This window comes from Sitophilus oryzae, unplaced genomic scaffold, assembly GCF_002938485.1.
Source record: "Sitophilus oryzae breed Bouriz unplaced genomic scaffold, Soryzae_2.0 scaffold_1000_pilon_pilon, whole genome shotgun sequence".
Classification (NCBI taxonomy): domain Eukaryota; kingdom Metazoa; phylum Arthropoda; class Insecta; order Coleoptera; family Curculionidae; genus Sitophilus; species Sitophilus oryzae.
In genome coordinates, this window is record NW_022145617.1 from 572,797 (window position 1) to 597,128 (window position 24,332).

Genomic DNA, 24,332 nt, shown 5'->3' on the forward strand with positions numbered 1-24,332 from the left:
GACAGTTTGAAAATATATGACGTGACGTTGAACGATGTCTAAACATTCTATATAGTCTGTCCAACGACAAGATCCTTGACAGTGATAGATGTGTCTGTCAGTTTAATTTCAAAGTAGTTTATTTTATTTTGCAAAGAAATAAGTTGGTACAACTGGAACGCATAGCAGGAAATTAATACATTTAAAATTTGACTGATAAGTGATTACTTCAAAATATTGTGAAAAAAACTGTATAAAATTGAAACGAGTTATTTTATTAAAAAAACGGTATGTAATACAAAACAAACAAGAACAAAACACCACATACCAAAAAAAATATAAAAAAGAACTATTTCTTACTTTCAAGCTTCAAGAAACATCCCGAATTTATTATTATCAATATAACTTTGTACAAATACAAATTTGTAATATTCCACAGGAATAAATAAAACAAACTATTTTATTGATAATAACACTTACCAAATTTTATACCTTAACTAGTTGAAGCCTGGCGCATCCGCCACGACAGCCGACATCGGGAAAAAAAATACTTTTTATTTTTTTTAATTAAATGAAAAACAAAAAATCCGGCGACGACAGTTTTTAGAAGAGCCAATTAGCTATCTCTTAGTAAAAAAAGCAACTTTCTAGAGCAAGTCGTTACTTCACAGATAAACATTAGCATTTTATATATGTAGATGGTTGATTAATTAACTTTAATTTTAATTTTTTTAAACCAGTACATTTTAACATTATTTTTCTGCAGTACTAAAATCCATTATTTACCTATCGTAGGTATGTCGATATTTTATAGCTACTCCAGTTTTTAGTATATGTTTAGTACGATCCTTGTACCATATACGAGATGCACTTATCTACGACGAGATGGTATACAAACTCCATTGATGGTAACTTTATTGGTATATAAGATTTCTGCCTGGACAGCGAGTATTAACTATAAACTATTCTCTGGGTCAGCAGTTAAGTTTCCCTCGATTTTTCCTCCACTTTACTTCAAAAGACACAAAACACGCCTAATAACACGAATCAAAATGCATCATCTTCCAAAACGCAGATATTTGACATAAGTTGACACAAAATTATAACCTATAATTTGGCAAGACTTTGACAAGCCCCAAAAAACTAAAGGCGAGTTCATACGCCTCGGCGTCCGTTTATGGTTCATCGTTCCGTCAAACCAATAAAATTGAAATATGATCTGTCATTTTTGAAATAAACCAATAAAATTGGTTAAAAACAACAAGAGACGACGCATGACGGATTTATATTTAAACCCCTCCATAGTTAACTTAAAAATATTAGAAACTTTTATTAGTAAAATAAATAGATTGGTATGGGACGTCATCTGGTTTTCTTCTGTCATCGTCTGTCGAAATCTTACCTGAGAAAAAAAAACAGAGTATACACAGTTTAGGTCTGCACTTAAACGAAAATCCTTAAGTTCTTTGTTATAGGAGCTATATGCTCGACGTACTGTTGCAGGACATTGTTAATATAATATGCAATAATTTATACAGGGTGTTTCAAAAAACATGTGCCATCTCTCGTGGGGAGATTCCTCACGTAAAAATAAGATTTTTTTTTCATATCATCATAGGTCCGATTCTGCTTTGTTTTGTAGCTACAGGGTGTTAAAGTCGTAATAATCTTTCGATTTATTATAATTTTCTTCCAAGTACTTTTAGCGATTTCAATGAAATTTTGAGGGTAAAAGTTACTATAAGTGTAAAGCCCAGTTCATGCACATGAAAAATGCGATTTACGAATTGCGAAATACTTTTTTTTGTCTTGCAATTGGTCGCTTTCAAGGTTTTCCTTAAATGTAGCCAATCAGAACGCATTTTGCAATTCGTAAATCGCAATTCCCAGGTGCATGAACTAGGCTTTACATATTTTCATGCTAAAAAAGTGCCAATAAATTCATCGGGGACGTGCATATGGGTTATCACTGGAATATTTTTCAAAAATGCGCCACTATTTTTTTTCCTTTGAAATGAATCACAATTAATAAAATAAAAATAAATTAATAAATTATATATTTTACCTAATTTATTATTTATTCTTTCGATATATTATTACTATTAGTTATTATTATTATTAGTTCAAACTATAGCAATTTCAAATAAAAAAAATAACGGTATTTAGGATAATTACAAAAAACCTAATTTCAAAAAATTTTAACGTCCTGTAACTCTAAAACTATGCATTTCCATACCCATGTTTATAGGAACTTTTTTCATATTTTTTTATGAGAAATCAATCAGTACTTATTTAAAACTTTCGCAAGTCAATGATATTAAATTTTTTTAAAGGTTGCTATTAAACTTATTGGATCAAGGCAAATTAATAAAATTGCATTTATTGCATCAAGGAGGCCGAAATCGACAAAATATCAAGAGACAACTTTTAATCGGTATTAAACTGCTTACACTATTTTGCTAACAAGAGAAAAAAAATCAGTAGCGTACATGCTTTTTTAGAAAAATATTCCAGTGATAACCCATACGCACGACCCTGGTGAATATGTCGTAACTTTTTTAGCTTTAAAATATGTCGCATTTATAGTAACTTTTACCTTCAAAATTTCATTTGTAACGCTAAAAGTACTTGGAAGAAAATTATAATAAATCAAAAAAAAATATTAAGACTAACATTCTGTAGCTACGAAACAAAGCAGAATCGGATCTACGTTGATATGAAAAATAAATCTTATTTTTACGTGAGGAATCTCCCCACGAGAGATGGCACATGTTTTTTGAAACACCCTGTATATTGACTGTTACGTTTTAGTTCCTTCGAGATTTTCTAGAAAACACTGTGGCCCAAAATTATACCGTTAACTGGAAACGTTCAGCCTTTTTCCGTTTCGTCGAGTTGTTCTCCTCGAATGCAATGTCTCAAGAACTTAAAGCGAAAGTAAGAAAAAACATTTATACAGGGTGATTCACAGTTATGGTAAGATAGAAGTTTATGGTGATTTGGATTGTTTTTGTAAATCTGGTAAAAACCTCCATAAACGTCTAACATCTATAGATCATACCAATCGAACTTTTAGGCACGTGATTTAGCTTGACCGGCACAGTATTGCCTACTTTTACATATTTTCTTTTAATCAAAACATTTTTCATATTTTTATTGATTTACATCAACAAAACTCACCCCCTTAACAGCACTTAAGGGACATAAAGGGCCGTTACTACCGTTTTTCTGTTCAAAATATTCTAATAAGGTTGCGATGAGTTTTTTGCAACGGCTATCAAACATCTTGTACACTTTACACTAAAAGAGGTTCTAAAAAGAACAGTGTTCGACTGCAAGATCTGCTAGTAAAAATGTTTAAGCTTAAGGTATCACAACATAATTCATTTAAACAAAAAACTCGTAAAACAAAACTAATGTATCAAAACGAACGACAATGTCAGGAAATAAATAAATAAATGCGGCAACTTGACATTTTTTACAGCAGGGCTACCACCTGAATCCCCAGCGGGAAAATTAAATTTCAGTTAGTCAGCCCGGGGCCGAATAGGTCCATGGTTGGCAACAATGAATTTAAAAATCGCGCCCTCGATTACGTAACTAAAAGTTTAATTGGTATCGCTTATACCGTGTGGTGCATCATATTTTTCCTCCACTTGACTTCAAAAGACACAAAACACACGTAATAACACGAATCAAAATGCATCATCTTTTAAAACGCAGGGTATTTGACAAAAGTTGTCACAAAATTATAACCTATAATTTGGCAAGACTCTGACAAACGTCAAAAATCTAAAGGCGAGTTCATACGCATCCGCGTCCGTTTGTCGTTTATCGTTCCGTCAAACCAATAAAATTGAAATACGTTCTGTCATTTTTGACATAAACCAATAAAACTGGTTAAAAACAACAAGTGACGACGCATGACGAATTTATATTTAAACCCATCTATAGTCCATCATCCCTTTTTTAGTAAAATAAATAGATTGGTATGGGACGTCATCTGCTTTTCTTCTGTCATCCTCTGTCGAAATCTTACCTGAGAAAAAAAAACAGAGTATACTAATTATTAAAATATCTACATAATCGCCCATTCATAGCCAAAGAATACCCCAAATGTTTGTAAAATTCACGCCTCACAATACAAAACTGTTAAGGGGAGAATTTTTAGCATTCCACAGAGATGTTTCAGTTCTTCTAAATTTCTATATTTCATATGCTCATAAAGACGGTTTTTGAGTGTTCTTCACAGGAAGAAGTCAGTGAGAGAGATCAGGTCTTTTTCTATTGTAACCTCAATAGACGGGAGTCAAGAATAGGTATTCAAGTTATTGTTGTTTTCTTCCTGTTCAATTATTTTTGTCTTCATACTTCTACCGTGCCTTTAGTTTCAAACCTCTGCCTAGTTTATTCTTTAAACTGTTGACTTATTCGGTATAGACTAGAGGTGGTAATTCTAGTTCCTTCGGAGGAACTAGTTCCTTAGTTCTAGTTCCTCGAGAGGAATAGTTCCTTGAATTAGGTCTTTAGTTCAAAATAGTTCCCGACTAACATTGACATTGGGTTTTGTTGTCAGTCAGAACTATTCACAGTATGATCTGTATAATTTTTATAATGTACGAAATATAACGAGACGTGTATTTGTGTATGTTAAAAACATATAGGTAAGTTTTATTGCAGATAAAAAAAATTAAAAACGAAATTCAAATCAGAGTTTAAAAAACTATATCACAAATCAATTGAAGCAAATATTACGAAAATTTTACGAAAAATTGCATTTTTCCTCACTTCAAGCTTTTCGTTTTTGTCTAAAAATTCAGAATATCTACTTCGTTTTATAAGATATTTCTTAATTTTAGGAACCTAAAGTGACACATTTCCATAAATATTTAAATAACAATAAAATTATCTGATCTGAGATAATATTTGACCTTTTCCAAATTTACATGAGATTTCCTATGTCCCGTGTTCCGATGCACCATACGATATGTGAATCACCCTATATTATGCAACTCTTTTAAAATTAATCTTTTTACTATTTGCGTCACAGGTTTTACAGCTGATACTGATCCCTTGCTTCGCGGTGAGCTTCGAGAGGGGCGAAACCAATAAGCTAATCGGAGAACGGAATTCGTTGATGGCTTATCAGGACAACACTCGAAATGTCGTGTCCGTTTTTATAAACGAACTGATCGACCGGGACAATCCCTTCCCCACGGCCGATTGTGTGCGTATTTCTTTATTGCAGTTTTCTTGCCTGTTGGTAGAACAGGCCAGTTCGCACATTCACGATCACGATGCTAATAATAAGCCACAAGGTTTTAAATTGAGAAAACTGATGGAGTTTGCTTGGCCGTGTTTGTTGGTGGAAAATTGCGTCGATCCTGCTACCAGGTATTTTTTTTTATTTTTCCTTGATTTTCTAGAGTTGGGGCTGAAATGTGAATTCGTGATTTTCATTTGCCTTGAAAATAACCTGCGAATAGTCCAGGAGACAGTGAATTTTTTTATACTTATTTTCCCAGTGGCTGAATACAGGGTGTTCCTTAATGGCATGCTAATATTTAAGGAGGTGGTTCTTGGACCTATTCTGAGAAAAAAAAACTTTATATAGTCTATAACATGAATAACTTTGAATTTTGGCCGTTATTTCTTACCAACACGGCAAATATAAAATCCTTCTGTCGAAAAAGTTACTGATATTCTTTAAATTGAGTGCCTGAACGAATCAGAAATAATAAAACAAGTGACAGTTCTTCCTCTTCTTCCAAAAATCAACACGAAATGTCATAATTGTCAAAAGTAAAATGTCATCAGCTTTTGACATTTCTAAATATCAGACCAATGCCGTCTCAAATAGAACAGCCTCGGAGCGAGATTTATGACGTCACGCTAGTTAGATACTACGGATTAATAAATATATGTTGTAGAATACATGGAAAACATAACTATTCCTCGTATTTTTGGTTTGTATTTTAAAATCAAAATTTGTTTGTTGAAAATACAAACCAAAAATACGAGGAATAATTATGTTTTCCATGTATTCTACAACATATTTATTAATCCGTAGTATCTAACTAGCGTGACGTCATAAATCTCGCTCAGAGGCTGTTCTATTAGAGACGGCCTTTGAATAAGAAGACTAAGGAAGGAGCATAATGCTATCCATGTATTCATGCATGGTGGGCGGAAAAAGCACCATAAAAGCACTCTAGGGTGGGAATCCTTGACAGTTCTGTTTGACGATTCATTTGACACATTTGAATTTGATTTGAAATTTTGTGGATTTGTCAGTCTTTACGGAGCTTATTTTATGTTATTTATTATTATTATTTAGTTATATATTATATATACTACTACTGATAGTTGTATAAAGGTAGTAAATCTAGATGGAAATTGTGGCAGCACTTAAATTAACAGTGACACTATCGCGATTTATCGAAAAAGACTCTAAAATAGTTGGTTGTGTAGCGTGCGGTAGATCTCGGCAAAAATTGAGTGAAATAATGGAACAACTTTTCGCTAGTAAGTGACTATATAATATACATACGTGTAGTAAACCGATCATTTATGAAATTCACTTAAATTAACCAAATTATATATTTTTCTTGCATTTTAGCTTTTATTTATTACTTGTCAAAGATTAGATGTCAAAGAATTTTGATACGTTAATTTGACTTACCTGCTTTAGTAGCGTATCGGATGTTTGTGTTAATAAATACTTATTATAACTTATCTATTTTTATTAGAATTATATATTTTTATAACAATTTTAATAACTACCAACATTTATTCACAACGTAAAATAAAACAACAAATTATTGAGTCTACCCCACGTCTACCCTACATCATAGTTTTACATTTTTTTTAATAAAATTAGAACGACACTGATAAACCGGAATTTAAGTCGGCCATATTTGAGGCCCATCGCGGTGTACCTAAGATTTTTGATATGCTCCTTCCTTAGTCTTCTTATTCAAAGTTGCTAACCTAATAAAATAAACACTAAAAAAGCCCGCGGGAACTGTCAAATTCAAAGTTATTCATTTCACAGACTTTATGAATATATTATTATATCCTAAACATCTTAACTTTTTAGATACAGGGTGTTAAAATTTTCTAATTTTTTTTTCAAAATATCTCTGATATTTGATACACGTCTTCCATGCATCAAAATGCTTATTTTGATATACAAAAAAGTTGTCTTATTTCTTAATTTCCTTCCAGCCGATGCAGAAATGATTTCCACACAACAGTCACTGTATCATATTTTCAGCGATTTGACCCTGAAATAAACTGACTTTAATTGTTTTAAGCAAAAACTATGTGTCGGACGAGAGAAATCAGGAGATTTTGGAAATAATTTGTATTTTAAAAGAAGTTAGTGGTGTACCACTTTTTTTCTCCAAAAATATTCAATGTAAAACCCGTATGGACGACACTGGTTGAAATAAATAAAATTCTTTGTACACCAAAAAAGGTATTTTCATCCATAGAAGACGTGTATCAAGTTTCACAAACATGTCTACACGGTGTTTCAAAAAAACATGTGCCGTGTCTCGCGGGGACATTCCTCACGTAAAAATAATATTGATTTTTCATATCAACATAAGTCCGATTCTACTTTATTTCCTAGCTACAGGGTGTTAAAGTCTTAATATTTTTTCGATTTATTATACTTTTCTTCCAAGTACTTTTAGCGTTTCGAATAAAATTTTGAGGGTAAAAGGTGCTAAAAATGCGACAAATTTTAGGCTAAAAAAGTGTCGCCATATTCAACAGGGACGTGCATATGGGTTATCATTGGAATATTTTTCTAAAAAAAGCATGTACGCCACTGACTTTTTTTTCTTTTCTCAGCGAAATAATGTAAGCAGTTTAACGCCGATTAAAAGTTGTCTCTTGTTATTTTGTCGATTTCGGCCTCTTTGATGAGATAAAGGCAATTTTATTAATTTGCTTTGATCCAAGTCTACTATTTAGCAACCTTTAAAAAAATTAATATCATTATTTTGAGGAAGTTTTAAATAAGTACTCATTAGAAAGTACGCACATTAGAAAATTTTATCACCCTGTGTCTCTGAAGTTGAGATGTTTAGGACATACATTCATATGAAAATGTTCTCTTAGAATAGGTCCAAGAATCACCCCCTTAAATATTAGCATATCATTAAGGAACACCCTGTATACCGATTTGGTCATTTTAGAAGTGTGGTCTAGATTTTAACGTATAAGACAGAGAATAATATAAATAACCGGTTGACATACAGAGAGACAAAATCAACAGCGGCATACAGTGTTGGCGGTTTTTACGTTTGTAGGAAAATTTGTGTAGAAAAAAATTAATTATTCAAAAAACTATTTAAAAAACTAAGCTAAATATAATCTATTACATATGTAGTAAAATGAGTAACTGATTGTGAAAAATAAGGTTCCAACCCTAGATGCAATATTTTCCATAAACCCTTATTTGTGCGGTTTGAACTTTTGATGCAAAATCCGGCAATACCGCATAGATGAAATATATTAACCCAACTTTTATCTCTTTTTAATACATTTGATTTTCCATTAAGCTGCCTACATCACTGTCTTACACGTTAAAGTCCAGACCACACTTCTAAAATGACCAAATCGGTATAAAAGTATGTTCGGATGGTGACATTAATTGACAACTTGTGAGTCTCGCTAAAATTTTCGGATGGGTTCACTAGATGAATAAAAAAATAAAGAAAATTAACTTATTATAATTATGATTTACAATTACTGAAAATTACAGTTGAGGGTTGGAACCTTTGATGTTACACAGCAAAATAAAAACACTAAATCACCACAATACACCAAAACACTTTTAATTTTACACTGGACGCGCGTTTCGCTAACCATGTTAGCATCATCAGCAGATGATTATAAACTAAAGTATAATTTACAAGTTGAGCGTTTATATACTCGCTCAGTGGGCACCGAGTGGGCGTGGCAAAATCTAGCTAACCGAGTTAGAGCCAACTGAGCGTAAGTAGAAAGAGATTACATTAGGAATGTAGCTGAGTGTAATGGATATTCTCCTTCACTAGTTGATAAATTAATTAGAAAACGTAGGTATAGGTTAATGATTTCTGAAAATTCGACTTTTCAACTGGAAAAAGATACGTCTAAATATTTTTCGATACCGTTTGATAGAGAGTTATCCCTTGGTCTAAAAGGAATTTTAAGAATGTCAATTATAAACATGTGTATAGTGCTAATAATAAATTACAACAATTATTTGGTAATCCAAAAGATAAAACACCTCCACTGGAAAGGTCGGGTATTTATGAAATTTCTTGTAAAGATTGTAATCAGAAATATGTTGGGCAAACTAGAAGATCAATATTAACTAGATTTAAAGAACATTTAGCTCAGATAAGATATGGTAGACCGGATAAATCTTGCGTTGCCGAACATATTGTTGATAATGAACATTGTATAGATCTTAAAATTTAAAATTAATTAAACAAGTCTCAAATTACAGGCAATTAGATGCATATGAAAGCATCAGAATTAATAAATGTAAAGATAGTATGAACAGAGTCAACGGTCCAATTCCTTCAAGTTCTTTGTTCCTACTACTCTAGTGGCGGAAATCTAACTGTTACGCTCAGTTGGCTCTGACTCGGTTGGCTAGATTTTGCCACGCCCACTCGGTGCCCACTGAGCGAGTATATAAACGCTCAACTTGTAGATGATACTTTAGTTTATAATCATCTGCTGATGATGCTAACATGGTTAGCGAAACGCGCGTCCAGTGTAAAATTAAAAGTGTTTTGGGGTATTGTGGTGATTTAGTGTTTTTATTTTGCAATTACTGAAAAAATGAAATTTATCTTGTACAATAACAGTTCGATATAAATTACATATTACATAATTTCCAGAGAAATTCTAAACTTTCAAAAAAAATGTTCGCGAAAAAAGAGTCATAGACGTGTTTCTGGAATGAAAATGTATTACCTCTAAAATATTTACACTTATTTAATATTCTATACATTAGGGAACGCCCCCTAGCGACGGGTCTCTGTATCATTCACGTTTTAGCCATTCAGAGTTTATGTTTAAATTGTTAACAGCTGTGAATGGCTACTTTTATTTTAATGTATAAATAACAGGTATTTTTTTGTCCATCTTTAATATTTTCACTCTTCTTCTGTTAGATATCACGGCCATCTTCTGATTTCGCACATAATAGTCAAATTTGCAATCCATCATAAAATTGTACTCCGAGTGTTTCACTCCCTGTTGAAGGCCCATGCTGTTGAGGCTAGGAACGTTGTTCGTCAAGCTTTGGAAATTTTAACGCCATCTATGCCTTCGAAAATGGAACAAGGTAAGATATCACTTTATATTATTTTTTTTAATATACAATATATGATAAAATATATTAAAATAAATGACATAGCCAGGTAATAATACATATGAAAAGTTCTTATGAACAATAACATTAGTAATTTTCAAAGCTAAGTCCGCTAGATCATACAAGCACAGTATAAAGCTCCGCGCGCACTGAAGGGGAATCGGCGCGAGCGAGCGGCGCGACCGACACGACCGGCCGGAAAGTCGATTGTAGCCGCGCACTGGAGTCGCACGATCGACGGTCGAGAGTACGTCACCAGCATAAATTTGAGCATAGACGAGGAGAAGTTTATTCAAATTTAGTCAAATCATTCGGCATTTCAAAAAATTATAAAGTATTATTACTATTTATATTTTTATGCAACTTTTTATATTTTATGCTTTATGATGGAAATTAATATTATTTAGATCTTAACCAAACACACATTAATATATTTAGATCTTAACAAACCACATAAAATTAGTGAAATAGAGTGGAAGATGGGGATAAAATATACTACATGACTCTTAGCTTGACCGATTTTAACAAATTTGGTATCATTCAAAAGGGTTTAATTTGTTCTTTAAAAACAATGTTAGATATGAAAAATAGTCAAATAAAACTTCCATTTTTACCTTTTTAATCTAATTAAGTGTTATTACAAACATTTATATATAGCTTTTATTTTAAGTTTTTAAAATCTTTGTTTTAAGTCAGTAGTAAATAAAATGAAACTTGTGTTGTGTACGTATAATTAATTTTCTACGTTTGTGGTAAGAAAAAATTATATATTAAACACATTGTTAGTGATAAAATTGTATTGTATATTATAGATTCTGAAGAAGACCGAATTAAAATTGGTCGAAACGTCAATCATTAAAGAAAATGTAAACACAAGTTTCGTTTTATTCACTACTGACTTAAAACCAAGATTTTAAAAACTAAAAATATAATAAAAAAGTCAAAGAAAATTGAAAAAAGAAAAAATATAAATAGTTTTTATAGTACCGTATTATCGAAAAGGAACGGCATCATCGATGGCCATGAAATGAAGGTCGGTGCCATTTTATATGTAAATTTATATAGGAAATGTCTATCATACGGTAGATATATGTACAAATATTTATTCAAACATAAATATTATTTTCTCTATTTGTATCTTTTACGGAGCGATCAACATAGTAACATAGGATCACTATTTATCAGCTGTTATTACTAACGTCAAAACAAACCAAAAATTAAATAATATGATAAGTTTTTTGACGATATTTAAATTCGATTTCCATAATAATGTGAGATAATCAAAACGAGATGAGAAATAAATGGGTTTAATCGGAAGGTTTTCTAATTCAGTTATTGAATAAGTGTAGTAAACAATATAGGTTACGTGCTTGTAAGAAATTTTTATAAAAAACCGCATATGATATGGTCTCGTACACTTTCGATTAATAATTCATCGGACATGTTTAATGTAAAACCGCTCCTCTAAAAACAGTCGCTCGGCGTAGACTATTCGTCCCCCTTCCATTCATTCTCTGATATCGCCTGATGGCGCGAGTACCGCCGATAGCTCGAAGCGCACCGATCGCACCGATCTAATACGGTGCGCGGGCTTACATTTATTTCAACGTAAACTGAAAATTACGTGCCGCTCGCTCGCGCCGATACCCCTTCAGTGCGCGCGGAGCTTAAAGATATTTATACTTTCTAAAACCGATTGTCCGGTATTTTCTTACAGGTTATAGTATGTTGGCACTTTGGACCAAAAAAATTTTGATGGACGAAGGTCATTCAATGCAACAGTTGTTTCATATTTTGCAGTTAGTTGTCAAACACTATAAGGTATAATAATTTAACACGTTTAAAGTCGGTTAACAATAAAAAATAATGATTTTTTAGGTATATTACCCGGTCCGCCATGACTTGGTACAGCACATGGTTAGTTCCATTCAGAGATTAGGTTTTAGTCCAACGGCTACTCTAGAGCACAGAAAACTGGCGGTAGAATTAGCTGAAGTCATTATTAAGTGGGAATTACATGGTATTAAAGACGAAGGTAGTCTTTCAGAGGTAAAAAGAAAACACTTGATTTACCACATCATATTTGGCCCCAAAATCGGTGTATGGCGATTGGACTTTTTCTTTAAGAGTCTATTACGCTGTACTGTTCGGGTCGCCCCCAGGGGTCGGGTAAAGCGGGTGTGTGGCCGAAGGAAATATATATTATATTTCAGAAATCTGCCTAAGGATTAGCCCGATCCTGTCGTGTTAAGCCACACCCAAAATTCCAAACACACGTGCTTTGATTAAGGTTTGCAGAGCTTCAGCATTTGCCATAAAATAGCGAGTAATTTGTTACAAAACCATATAAATTATATATCACTGTAATCACAAAACTTCAATCTATCTCCGTATTTTAACGGAATTTTAAATTACGTCTTTATTTTCGAGAAAATTTAGTCCAAACATGAGGAATATTTCGTTGATGTTTGACCATCAAAATCTTAAAAATAAAGAAGTTGTCTAAAAATATGCTACAATACGGATATAGTATAATCCTTTATCTTTAATTTCCTTCTTCATTTCTGTAAAAATACCTAGCCAGTTTTATATAAAACGTTAAATGTCGAACGCTTATTTTGCTACTTTTTCGGACCAGTGAAATTGACTCTTAAGCTCTCCATAATATTAAGTTACCCTACTAATAATTTTTAATTTTCCTTGCAGTCTGATTCAGTGGATATAGTGTCACGCAGATCAATGCCCGAATCTACTGAGCACGCCCGGAAGAAAATAATACTAATGTCGAGTGGCGGTACACCTGTACCTGTTGTCGTTAACACAGAACCGTCGACACAAGAGCATATAGATAAGAGACATACAGATAACGTACTAAACTTTCTACTTAGACTAGCCTGCCAGGTTAACGAAATGACACCTCAAAATCCCGCCAATCCTGGAACTAGCAGTCCGGGCGAACTACTTTCTAGGCGTTGTGTTATTCTGTTGAAAAACGCGTTGAAACCGGAACTTTGGCCCGAACAGGTGGATCTTAAATTGGGATTTTTTGATAAGATTTTGATGCTAGTGGATAAGCCTAACGCTAACATAGCTAATATTTGTACGGCACTAGAACTACTTACGTACTTGTTGACAGTTCTAACTAAGGAACAAGTTTTAGCTAGTTTCGAACTATTACAGGTAATTCTGCGTTTAATGGCTGGTTCATACTTCTCTTATCTTGACCCTAAATGAACGTTTAGGAGAGTCAAGTCAGTTGAATTTATTTCGCATAATATATGTAATATAATTGTGTATTGTATTCACTAAGAGTTATATATTATTTATATTACTGTTATGTTCGAGGGTCATATGTCTCCTAGGTCTGATAGGTCTAGCATGGTTTTGCCATAGTATAAGGAAACTAGTAGTTTTACTCCTTGTCAAATCCTTTGTTCTTTTTCTGCCACTTTATATGACCTTGTTCTCGCCTCCGTAGCCGACGACGTGGCTGTATAGTCGTGGTCTATTAACTAGGCAAAGTATAGACGTGGCACTCGCCATAGTTTCGCAGATATGTATTTAGGAAAATATGAGTTCATAATAAAATAAAATAAATAAAATGATCTTCGAGTAAAAACTTGCTTGAAACAGAATATTTTCACATTTCGTGTAGGTAACAATTCTTCTGTATCTGAAAATCTTCTGATGGGAAGAAATGCGGAAAAAATATATAATGACATATTTTTATATTATTATCTATTTCAGAGATTTTCTACGACTTTTTTTTGATTTAAAGCAAGTTTAATTTTCTGTAGACAACTGGATTCGGCATAAAATTATGCTATAGTACACTGTCTTTATTTAAAGCACACTGCGGTGTTGCCATTCTATTTCTTATTTACTAAAACTTTGGTTAAAAACATTATATACGAAAAGTGGTAAAAAACTAGAGTGAATATAACTTTATTAATACTTTGCTATGTTTTCTTAAACATGAAGGATATCGGAATAAATTCGTGTAGAAAAATTTACTTTATCCTATACAGGATATTTTTTATGGCGTCACCAAAATCGTAATATTTAAAAAATGTTGTATCTCATTTTTTTAAATGCAACACCTTGTATATTATTTTTCTTTCAGTTGTAGAATTAAAATGTGAACATTTTTTGACAAGAAAAGATAGACAAAGATCATATTAGGTTGCTTTGAAAAAAAATTTACTGTTGAAAGAGCCATATGTAATATAATACTGCGAATATCTGCGACAGCGGTAAAAATTTAGAAACGCTTTAAATTAATAAAAAAATGTTTACTTTTTAATTCTGCATCTGACAGAAAAATAATATACAGAATGTCGCATTTAAAAAAATTGAGATATACCATTTTAAATATTGCGATTTTGGTGACGTCATAAAAAATACCCAATATAGAATGATGTAAAATAATAAAAAAATCAAACTAACTTTACCATAACTTTTTTTGTGACACCCTGTATATAACAAAATATTTTAGGATACAGCCCTTTATAAACCTTGAAACATGAATAAAACTTTTTTCACATCTTCGACAACGACGACGATATTGAACTTCCTCGCACTAATGGGCCACCCTGTATATTTACGGTGGTTTAAAGCTAGGTGTGGCACTTTTCTTCCCTCAAATATAAACTCAATATTTTGTCTATAATATTTTGAATATTGTTATATTACGACCACTTATAATAAAAATAAATAAAAAAAAAACATAAAAATACAGTCCACTAAATTTATAAGAGATTATGCTATTATAAAATTCTTTCAATTAAAAAATATGAATAATTTGCGGAGACTTTAGATGTACAAAATATTTCCTCTAAAATTGTTTCAAAAACCAATTTATATAAATTATCTCGTAAATTATTATTGGAATGAAAATTTTATGGAAAATCCCCTGACCAAAAAATATTTTCATGCGCATATTTGAGACAACCTGTATATCTAAAAATCAATTTTTAAAATCTGCCCACATGCTAAAAAAAATAATAACATTTAATTAATTACATAATATCTCAGCTTCTAAAATAAACAAATATAATTAAATGTTAATTGATAATTACTATCAGCTTGCCGATTTACATCCGATGGAAATCTAAAAAGACTCAAAGAACAATTTTTTGAATTATTTCCACAATTAATAGCAGCGCACAGTAAGGCACTCATTTTTTGTCAATCCGTCCCTGTGCTCGGACGCAACGCTCAAACCTCACAGCTCGACGGACCGAATTCAACTGAAACGCTTTGCAACCTGCCGATATTCGACAGCTTGCAAAAACTGGCAGAAAATATTTGCGAGAGTGCAACTACTCTTTTTCTTAAACTATCGTTTTGCCAAACACTTTAAACCTGGTCCTGCTCCCAGCGGGGCAAGCACACATATCGTGGTGGTTTTTCTCGGTCCTATCCTCTACTGGTGTGATCTCAGTTGGCAGTGGCCCGTGTATACTGCAGAGAGCAGCCGTGTATACTGCTACTGTATAAATTACAGTAGGGGGTTGGAACCTTGGGTGTTACCACAGCAAAATAAAACACTAATTCTCCACAATACACCAAAACACTTTACTTTTGCACTGGACGCGCGTTTTGCTAACCATGTTAGCATCGTCAACAGATAATTAAAACTGAATAAATGTTGTCCAACATATTTCTGATTACAATCTACATGAAATTTCATAAATACCCGACCTTTCCAGTGGAGGTGTTCTATCTTTAGGATTACCTAACAGTTGTGATAATTTATTATTAGCACTAGACACAAGTTTATAATTGAGATTCTTGAAAATTCTTTTTAAATCACGGAATAACTCTTTATCAAACGGAATTGAAATATATTTTGATGTATTTTTCTCCACTTGAAAAGTCTAATTTGTAGAAATCGTAAACTTATACCTACGTTTTATAATTATTTTATCATCTAATGAAGGAGAATATCCATTAGACTCAGCTACATTCCTAATGTAATTTCTTTTTATCTTATATATTTTACTGGTAAGTGAAAACTTAAGTAATCTCTGAACTAAGAAATTTAAACTAGCTATCTTATGTTCAACACAATGATAAGACTCATTAGGAATATATCTGCGTGTAGTGGTATTTTTTTCTAAATTCTATAATATTTGTAAAGTTAGGTTAACTCAAAACGTATGTTTCATATAAGCGCAAGCGCATACTAAAATGTTCTTATGACAATGTCTCAGTGACAAGTTGAAGAAGTATGAACGACATTTTCTTAAGTTATTAAGGTTAATGTTAAGAGTAAGGTTAGGATTAATAATCGAAGTATGAACCAACCATTAAGTTATAGTAATATTCGAACGTTAACATTATTATTTTGTAGCAAGGATTATTTGCCTGTATAGTTTCATCGAAGAATAAAGTTATTATGCTAATGCATAATTTATTAATGAAACTATTCGCCATAGTGCCATTGGAAAAAGTAAACAAATGTAAAGAATTGGAAGAATTATATACCAACATTAACGATGTAATTCTGAATAATCTAAAGGCTTATGAGGAGACAAAAGACAAAAAGGTTCCCTCAGGTAAGTAAGACTTAATAAGAGTTACGCGTATGGCATCAGAATTTAAGTTTTATATGCAGGTTATTTAAAAATATACTTGAAATTTTGACAATGTAATTTATATCTCTGTATTATTAATTTATGTCGATGTCTTTGTCGGCATCGCTGGGACAATGAAATTAAGAGTCTCAGTACTTTCAATTGACTTTGGAAACACTATACTGCAATGATGAAAGTTTTGTTTTGGTTTTCATTGTTTCTGCTAGGCGAAGGGCGCCAAATCCAAAGTCTTGATAGGCATGAACACATCTTATAGAGATATCGCATGTCGATATTACATTTTAGTATAACACCCCCCTCCCTCTCTCAAAAAACTGTGGAGTTTAGTAACTGTCGTGTAATGATTTGTCAGATTTCAGGAGAGAAATATTTCTAGGAAATATTAAGACATACATATGGTTCAAATAATTTTTTAGCATTATCCTTCAGTAATGACGTTGTATTGTTAACTTTTTCACTATCGCTAGAAACTGAACTTCTTTGAAAGAACTCGTTCATTGCGAAAAATATATAAACATTTACCAATTTTCGTGGGTTTAGTCTTGAAAATTTGTATAGTATTTTGTGTGTTTCTGGTAATAAATGGATTGCTTGGATTTACATTTGTTTTGGCGTGGATAAACTTGCCTGGTTAAAGTAACTTGTGTCACAGTCCGACTTCATATAGTTGTTTGATGAATTACTGTGTGGTTTTCCATTATAATAGGTGGTTATAATTATTAGAAAAGTTAGAACCTTAGCATTTCCTCACCACTAGCATATAATTTTCAACCGCTAATTTATGGAGCCCAACGTGGGGCGCTATGAATACTATTGGTATTTTTGTTATATTTATTATTCCAAAATAAAAATTGGAAAATGCATTTTTTTGTATCATTATTTATTTTCTGCTGGTTTTCTTCTTTTTCCATTACGTTGATACATTTTGGAGGGATTTTATACTAAAGTTTTGAGTAAGCAGATCCGAAAAAATAAACTTTAAATTTTAACAATATTATTTATATTTATTTATTTTTACAAACACCATCGTACACATGTCCATCGTCATGACAACCACCATCGTACAGGATGGTGAAACTTCGGTCTAGGGTTCTTCCCGTCTAGGGAAAGCCTGAAAAAAGTTTTGATAGCAATGTTGAATATTAGTGTACGTCCATAGTGCATCAACTTTCCGCTCTCTGGTGGTCGGCTTATATCGCGGCATGTCTTATCGCTTTGTGAACCTGCGCTATTGAAGCGATAGTGGCCATTAACAACACCTCTTGCAGGAAGCGGGAATATCATTTGGCATCATGGAGCTATACCGTGGTAGGGTATTAAGATATTCTTTGCTAGTGCTAATGTTCATATTAAAGTGATACCTATTATTCCTAGATTTTTCACCGCTATTCTCCTGCTATAAAGCGAGAAGCCGGTGCACTTTGGACGCACACTTACATCTTACTATTACACGCGGCTGGTCGCGATACAAATAATAATCGTATAAAATATTATTTCAGCGCTGTTTGGAACATTGACGGTGTTGAAAGCTGTTTGTGCAAACAATACCTCTTACATAGATACCATTATAATGCCTTTTATGCGCGTATTGAACTGTTTGGTGAACGAACACTTACAACCGACCGCCCAAGATCACGTTCCGATTACCAGCGAACTTCTCATTCGAAGTCTCGATCTTGTCAAGACTAGAATCGTGGTAATGGGCGTGGAAATGCGAAAAACATTTATAGGTGCCATTTTGGTCGGTTTAATGGAAAAAACACAAGATATTAAGGTAGGTTCAAATTGTACAATATACCGTGCTGGCAAATCTTACTTTTCGGTCGGTATTTACATATGTACAAGTAAATCGCATAGGGATCTTATGAAATCGGAGTAAGAGAAAAACGACACAATTCGCAGGTACGCCTTTCCCTATCAAGTAAAGTAAAATCACGATCATAAGCCGCTTATTTTTAAAAGACTTTTTTTCGTAAAGATAACTAGGTAAAATCATTAGATATGTTTCTGAGCATCTTAAATGGAATTATAAGGATATCGTTAGGGTGTCATTTTTTTATAACGAGAAAACGTCAGTAATCGCGATAATTTAAAAACTCAACTTTTTAACACATAACACTTGATAACTCAAGAACCAGTTTAGATTTTGAAAGTTTTTTTTATTTTGAAGTTCGGATCTTTTACAAGATGTTTAAATAAGAAAAATTCGATAGGCTTGTTTTTTTCCATTCAGAATTTTTAAAAATTATATCTTAACAGTGCATAGCAATTTTTACCAATCGTGTAACTTTTATTTCTAAAGATTTTCAAATACTGTCTGCGAAGAAAATATAACAGAAATATTAAGAAAGTTTGTAAAAAAAACTACAATCAATTATTTCTAATGGATTTCGAGATATCGATTTTTGAATTCAGAGTTCTAATAGCGCGACCACTGTCGCACACCGACTCAGTTCCGCTTATTTTTACCAAAAGTACAAGTGTTTCTAACTTGCACTGAAAAATTTACAAGCTATAGGAAAAATAACGACTCGTTAATAAATAAACAAATAAAATATCACGAGACATAATTAAATCGTGAAGCTGAACGCATGATGTACACCCTTTCCTAGAATTTTAAGTACTGATTGTCTCGATCGCTGCTATATCCCCTTCACGTCTCTTAGCAGTGTGCACAGTTTCTCGGTTTATTTCAAACGTTTGGCAACGTTTTTGCTGTTCTCTCTTTGTTCAGTACATTATAAACGCACTGTACTCTCATACGGAAATTTCGACCCAAGACTAACTTTTGCCAGCCCTTAGTATAGTACAGGGTGTCCCATTTTCGTGTGTTCTATGGGGTGTCTCCTTTATGATTAGGGATACAAAGATGCGGTTTTCATATTACTATGCTACTTTCTTATATTTTCTACTATTTATTACTATGCTGATTATATTTTCAGAAAGCTCATAATAAGACAAATAAAATAAAATAAAATATTCAGGGTGTTCCGTTAAAAAAAACATAAGTTTGAGTCGTACTTCGAAAAATGCAAAATTTTCAAATTCAAGCCCTGTATTTAACGGGGGCTAGGACAAATCTGTATGAAGAATCTTTAGTTTCATAAAAAAGTAGCACAGTGATCTAAAAACCGCATCTTTATATCTCTACTCATAAAGGAGAAACCCCATAGAACACTGAAATGGGACATTCTGTAACGGCGATGCAACACATGGTATATGTATAACATTTTCTGGTGTTTTTAGGTAATGGAAGCTATAACAAAAATGTTAGAAGAGTGGATGAAATGCAAAGATCCTATTACTTTAAGCCAAGCCCCAAGTCCTCGAGAAAAGTCGATTTTATTGGTAAAACTAATGCAGTATATTGAAAAGCGTTTCCCGGACAACAACGAATTAAACGAGCAGTTCTTTGAACTGATTAATTTCGTTTATACCGATAAACATTTGAAGACGACCGAATTAACTTCAAAATTGGAACCTGCGTTTCTGGCTGGTTTAAGGTGTACCCAGCCACATATTAGAGCTAAATTTTTTAAGGTAAACAAACGATATGCTTTATACGAGGCATTACCTATTGACTGAAATAGTTGGCAATACAATGCCCAAGAAAAAAATATACAATAAAAAAATCTTAAACATGGTAGAGCAATAATTTTACAGACTTTGAAAATTGATTTAAAGACAGGACCCGAATTCTGTAACTTAGAAAACGCTAAGCGCTTTTCGACGCTCAGCGTATATGACGTTAATTTTCGCTGAGCGCGCACTTAACTACCGATTTTGGTATTCTCATCTGACGCGCTTGGCGCCTTTACTGATTGCGCTAAGCGCTTTGAAAACGGTTGCCTTAAAGGATCGTTTTGCTTGTCGAACTGTCAGTGAAAATCGAAAAAATTGTGATTTTGTGCGTTATCTTGCTCTTTAATGAAAACGACTACTTCTTCTATAAATTCCTCAATAAGTAATTGATAATTTACGACTTGGCAGCTATAAATATTTTTCAATACATCGAAAATGCTGAGAAGCGTTTTCAACATTTCCCTCGTATAATAAGAATAATGACATATCCTTAGAAAAATAGGTTGACATAAATGGGTTATGAAATTCAAGTAACATCTTTGAATAAGAAGACTAAGGAAGGAGCATATCAAAAATCTTACGTCCACCGCGATGGACCCTAAATATGGCCGACTTAAATTCCGGTTTATCAGTGCCGTTCTAATTTTATTTAAAAAATGTAAAACTATGATGTAGGGTAGACGTGGGGTAGACTCAATAATATGTTGTTTTATTTGACGTTGTGAATAAATGTTGGTAGTTATTAAAACTGTGACAAAAATATATAATTCTAATAAAAATAGATAAGTTATAATCATTATTTATTAACACAAACATCCGATACGCTACTGAAGCAGGTAAGTCAAATTAACGTATCTAAATTCTTTGACATCTAATCTTTGACAAGTAATAAATAAAAGCTAAAATGCAAGAAAAATATATAATTTAGTTAATTTAAGTGAATTTCATAAATGATCGGTTTACTACACGTATGTATATTATATAGTCACTTACTAGCGAAAAGTTGTTCCATTATTTCACTCGATTTTTGCCGAGATCTACCGCACGCTACACAACCAACTATTTTAGAGTCTTTTTCGATAAATCGCGATAGTGTCACTGTCAATTTCCATCTAGATTTACTACCTTTATACAACTATCAGTAGTAGAATAAATAATAAATAACCTAAAATAAGCTCCGTAAAGACTGACAAATCCATAAAATTTCAAATCAAATTCAAATGTGTCAAACAGAACTGTCAAGGATCCCCACCCTAGAGTGCTTTTTCCGCCCACCATGCATGAATACATGGATAGCATTATGCTCCTTCCTTAGTCTTCTTATTCAAAGAGTAACATTGACATTTTTCATTGTTTTATTCGCATTTGACTATTAGATACCTGCGAAATTGCGATGCTGTCAATATGTGCACAACGCGTATCCAGAAAACGATTCGCACGGCAACGAGAATACCAAAAGCAACTGCTTGGCGTTCCGCTAATCGTATACTTTTGCTCACCGCTTTGAAAGCGTAACGTTTTTATGTCAAAGTTACAGAATTCGGGCCCAGGTCATTGGCCTCCAGAGTATCCCAATAAGACAAATAAATTTTCTTAAATTTATTGCCAACTAAAAGCTTCTTAGCAAGGCATATAAAAGAATTGTTTTAGATTTTTGAGGAATCGATGGTAAGGAGACTTCACGATCGATTGCTTTATATCGTCTGCTCGCAAAATTGGGAAGTTATCGGCCAACATTACTGGATCAAACAAGCGATCGAGTTGATATTGGTTACGGCAACGCCGAATATGGCAATCGAAATGTCACATAAAAGTAGCATTTTGCCGAATATTACGTCAGTGATCGACAACGACAAGAAGCGCGAAGAGTTTATGAATATGCGCGTGGAGAAGGTCGACTTATTTAATGTTGATAGTAAAGAAGGGGTAAGTAATTATTTTTTATTTACATTGGAACTTCCTTAATTTGAATCTCCAAGGGACTTGAAATTAAAGGTTTATTAGAAGAAAAAAAACGACTCCAATCAGTAGTCCTCTTCTGATCTAGTCCTATCCTTTCCAAAAAGTCTAACAACTTGGAGATTGAACTCTCCATATAACTATTTGTCAATAATCTATCGTCCTACCGTGCTGGCAACTGTTACTTTTGGGTCGGCATTTACATGTGTGGAAGTAAATCGTATAGGGATCTTATTAAGTCGGAGTGAGAGAAATTCGACCGACCGACGCGACGCGCGACGGTGTGCTGTTGCGGCGTTGCCGATACGCCTTTCCCTATCAAGTAAAGTATTATTTCATCGTGAAATAACTATCTACTCTGTGTTTATTTTTCGTCAATAATGACATGTATTGACTATTTCCATTCTAAATATCTTGAGACGGCTGCTCGTAGCGATTTTTACAAAGAGATATTTTTTACGTAAAAAGTCACAGAGATGTAATTTTTTTCTCTATGTAATTTTATACAGGTACGGACAAAAATGATTACGTTTCAAAACAGTTAAAACACGTTGGTGGCGCCCTCTACTAGTAGGAGCCATATTGACATCAAAATCAAATTTCTCATATCAAAAACTCCTAGACACCAATTTTCATCTAAATATTGACATTACTTCAGAAATTATTTGGAAAAAATCGAAATAAAAATAAAACTTCTACACCCTGTATCTCTGAAACTAAGCATTTAAGGACATACTTTTATATGAACTTTTTTACTTATTTCTATCTGGAGAATATGCTGCCGAAGTTTCCGGAATACAGTTCGGACCACCCTGTATATATTTAATGCTTTTGTTTAAGGTTCTTAATTTGGATTTATCCAACGTGGAGTCGAATCAGCCAGAAGAAAAACCATTAAGTAGGGCAGAAGCTATCACTAAAATGATAAATGCACATTTTAAGTTTATTGAGGTAATTTAATATACAGTAGGTACCTTTCAAGAAAGGCGATTCAAAGTTGATAATATTTTAGTTTATAGTTATTATTATTAATTTTTTAGCCGAATATAACGGTCCATTTTACGTAAGATCGGAAAATGTGATCTGCGGTTCGAATGCATCCAATGTCATTCCAAGATACATGTTGACCTTGAATCGTCATCTATCTTGAAATGGATTGTATTTTATTATTCTTTACCAGTGTCAATAATATTTATATTTTAGCATTCCCGTAATATCACTACGGATCAGTTTCTGTTAGCGACTGCGCAATTATGTCATATGGACACTGCATTAGCAGAACAAGTGTGGTTAGGATTATTCCCGAGATTGTGGAGTATATTGACCGAAGATCAACGCGCTTCGCTTGCGCAAGAAATGATACCGTTTATTACGTCGGGAACGCATATTATCCAAAAGGATTGTCATTATAGTGCCATGAATACATTCGTTGAAGCGTTATTTAGGTAAATATATATTAGCTCAGTATTATGCAGTTTATAAAGTGTTTACTCTACAGATGTACTCCTCAAATTCAAATGGCTCCTGCAACAATGAAATATCTTGGCAAAGGGCACAATTTGTGGCACCGTATGACCCTGGCGATGGAACAACAAGCCTTTGATCCGACAGGAAAATTCAGTACCCCTGGAAACTGTTATGAGTTTGACGAGCAACCCAAACAGGTTTAAATTATTGTTTTTTAATCAAAATTTGAAATAATATTTTTGTTGAGATCTTTTGGAAGTTATACTTTAACTCCAACATTATTCACAAAACTTGGATAGTACAGTGTATTGATCTAACCTGAATTTATAGTCTTTATAATTTTATCTTTTTATTATTATAAT

At 32.9% G+C, this 24,332-nt stretch overlaps 1 protein-coding gene across 1 annotated transcript in view; it reads left to right on the forward strand.

Annotated features, from left to right (window-relative positions):
- LOC115889559 (transcription-associated protein 1) overlaps positions 1–24,332 on the forward strand; it is a 161,115-nt gene that overhangs the window by 92,725 nt on the left and 44,058 nt on the right. Inside the window, exons 27-39 of the mRNA XM_030911879.1 lie at positions 2,791–2,916; positions 5,030–5,373; positions 10,164–10,336; positions 12,081–12,184; positions 12,242–12,412; positions 13,070–13,543; positions 16,719–16,923; positions 18,462–18,736; positions 20,209–20,502; positions 22,195–22,470; positions 23,344–23,454; positions 23,707–23,948; positions 24,002–24,167. Coding sequence (XP_030767739.1) covers positions 2,791–2,916; positions 5,030–5,373; positions 10,164–10,336; positions 12,081–12,184; positions 12,242–12,412; positions 13,070–13,543; positions 16,719–16,923; positions 18,462–18,736; positions 20,209–20,502; positions 22,195–22,470; positions 23,344–23,454; positions 23,707–23,948; positions 24,002–24,167 — 2,961 coding nt within the window. The remainder of the gene's footprint in view (positions 1–2,790; positions 2,917–5,029; positions 5,374–10,163; positions 10,337–12,080; positions 12,185–12,241; positions 12,413–13,069; positions 13,544–16,718; positions 16,924–18,461; positions 18,737–20,208; positions 20,503–22,194; positions 22,471–23,343; positions 23,455–23,706; positions 23,949–24,001; positions 24,168–24,332) is intronic.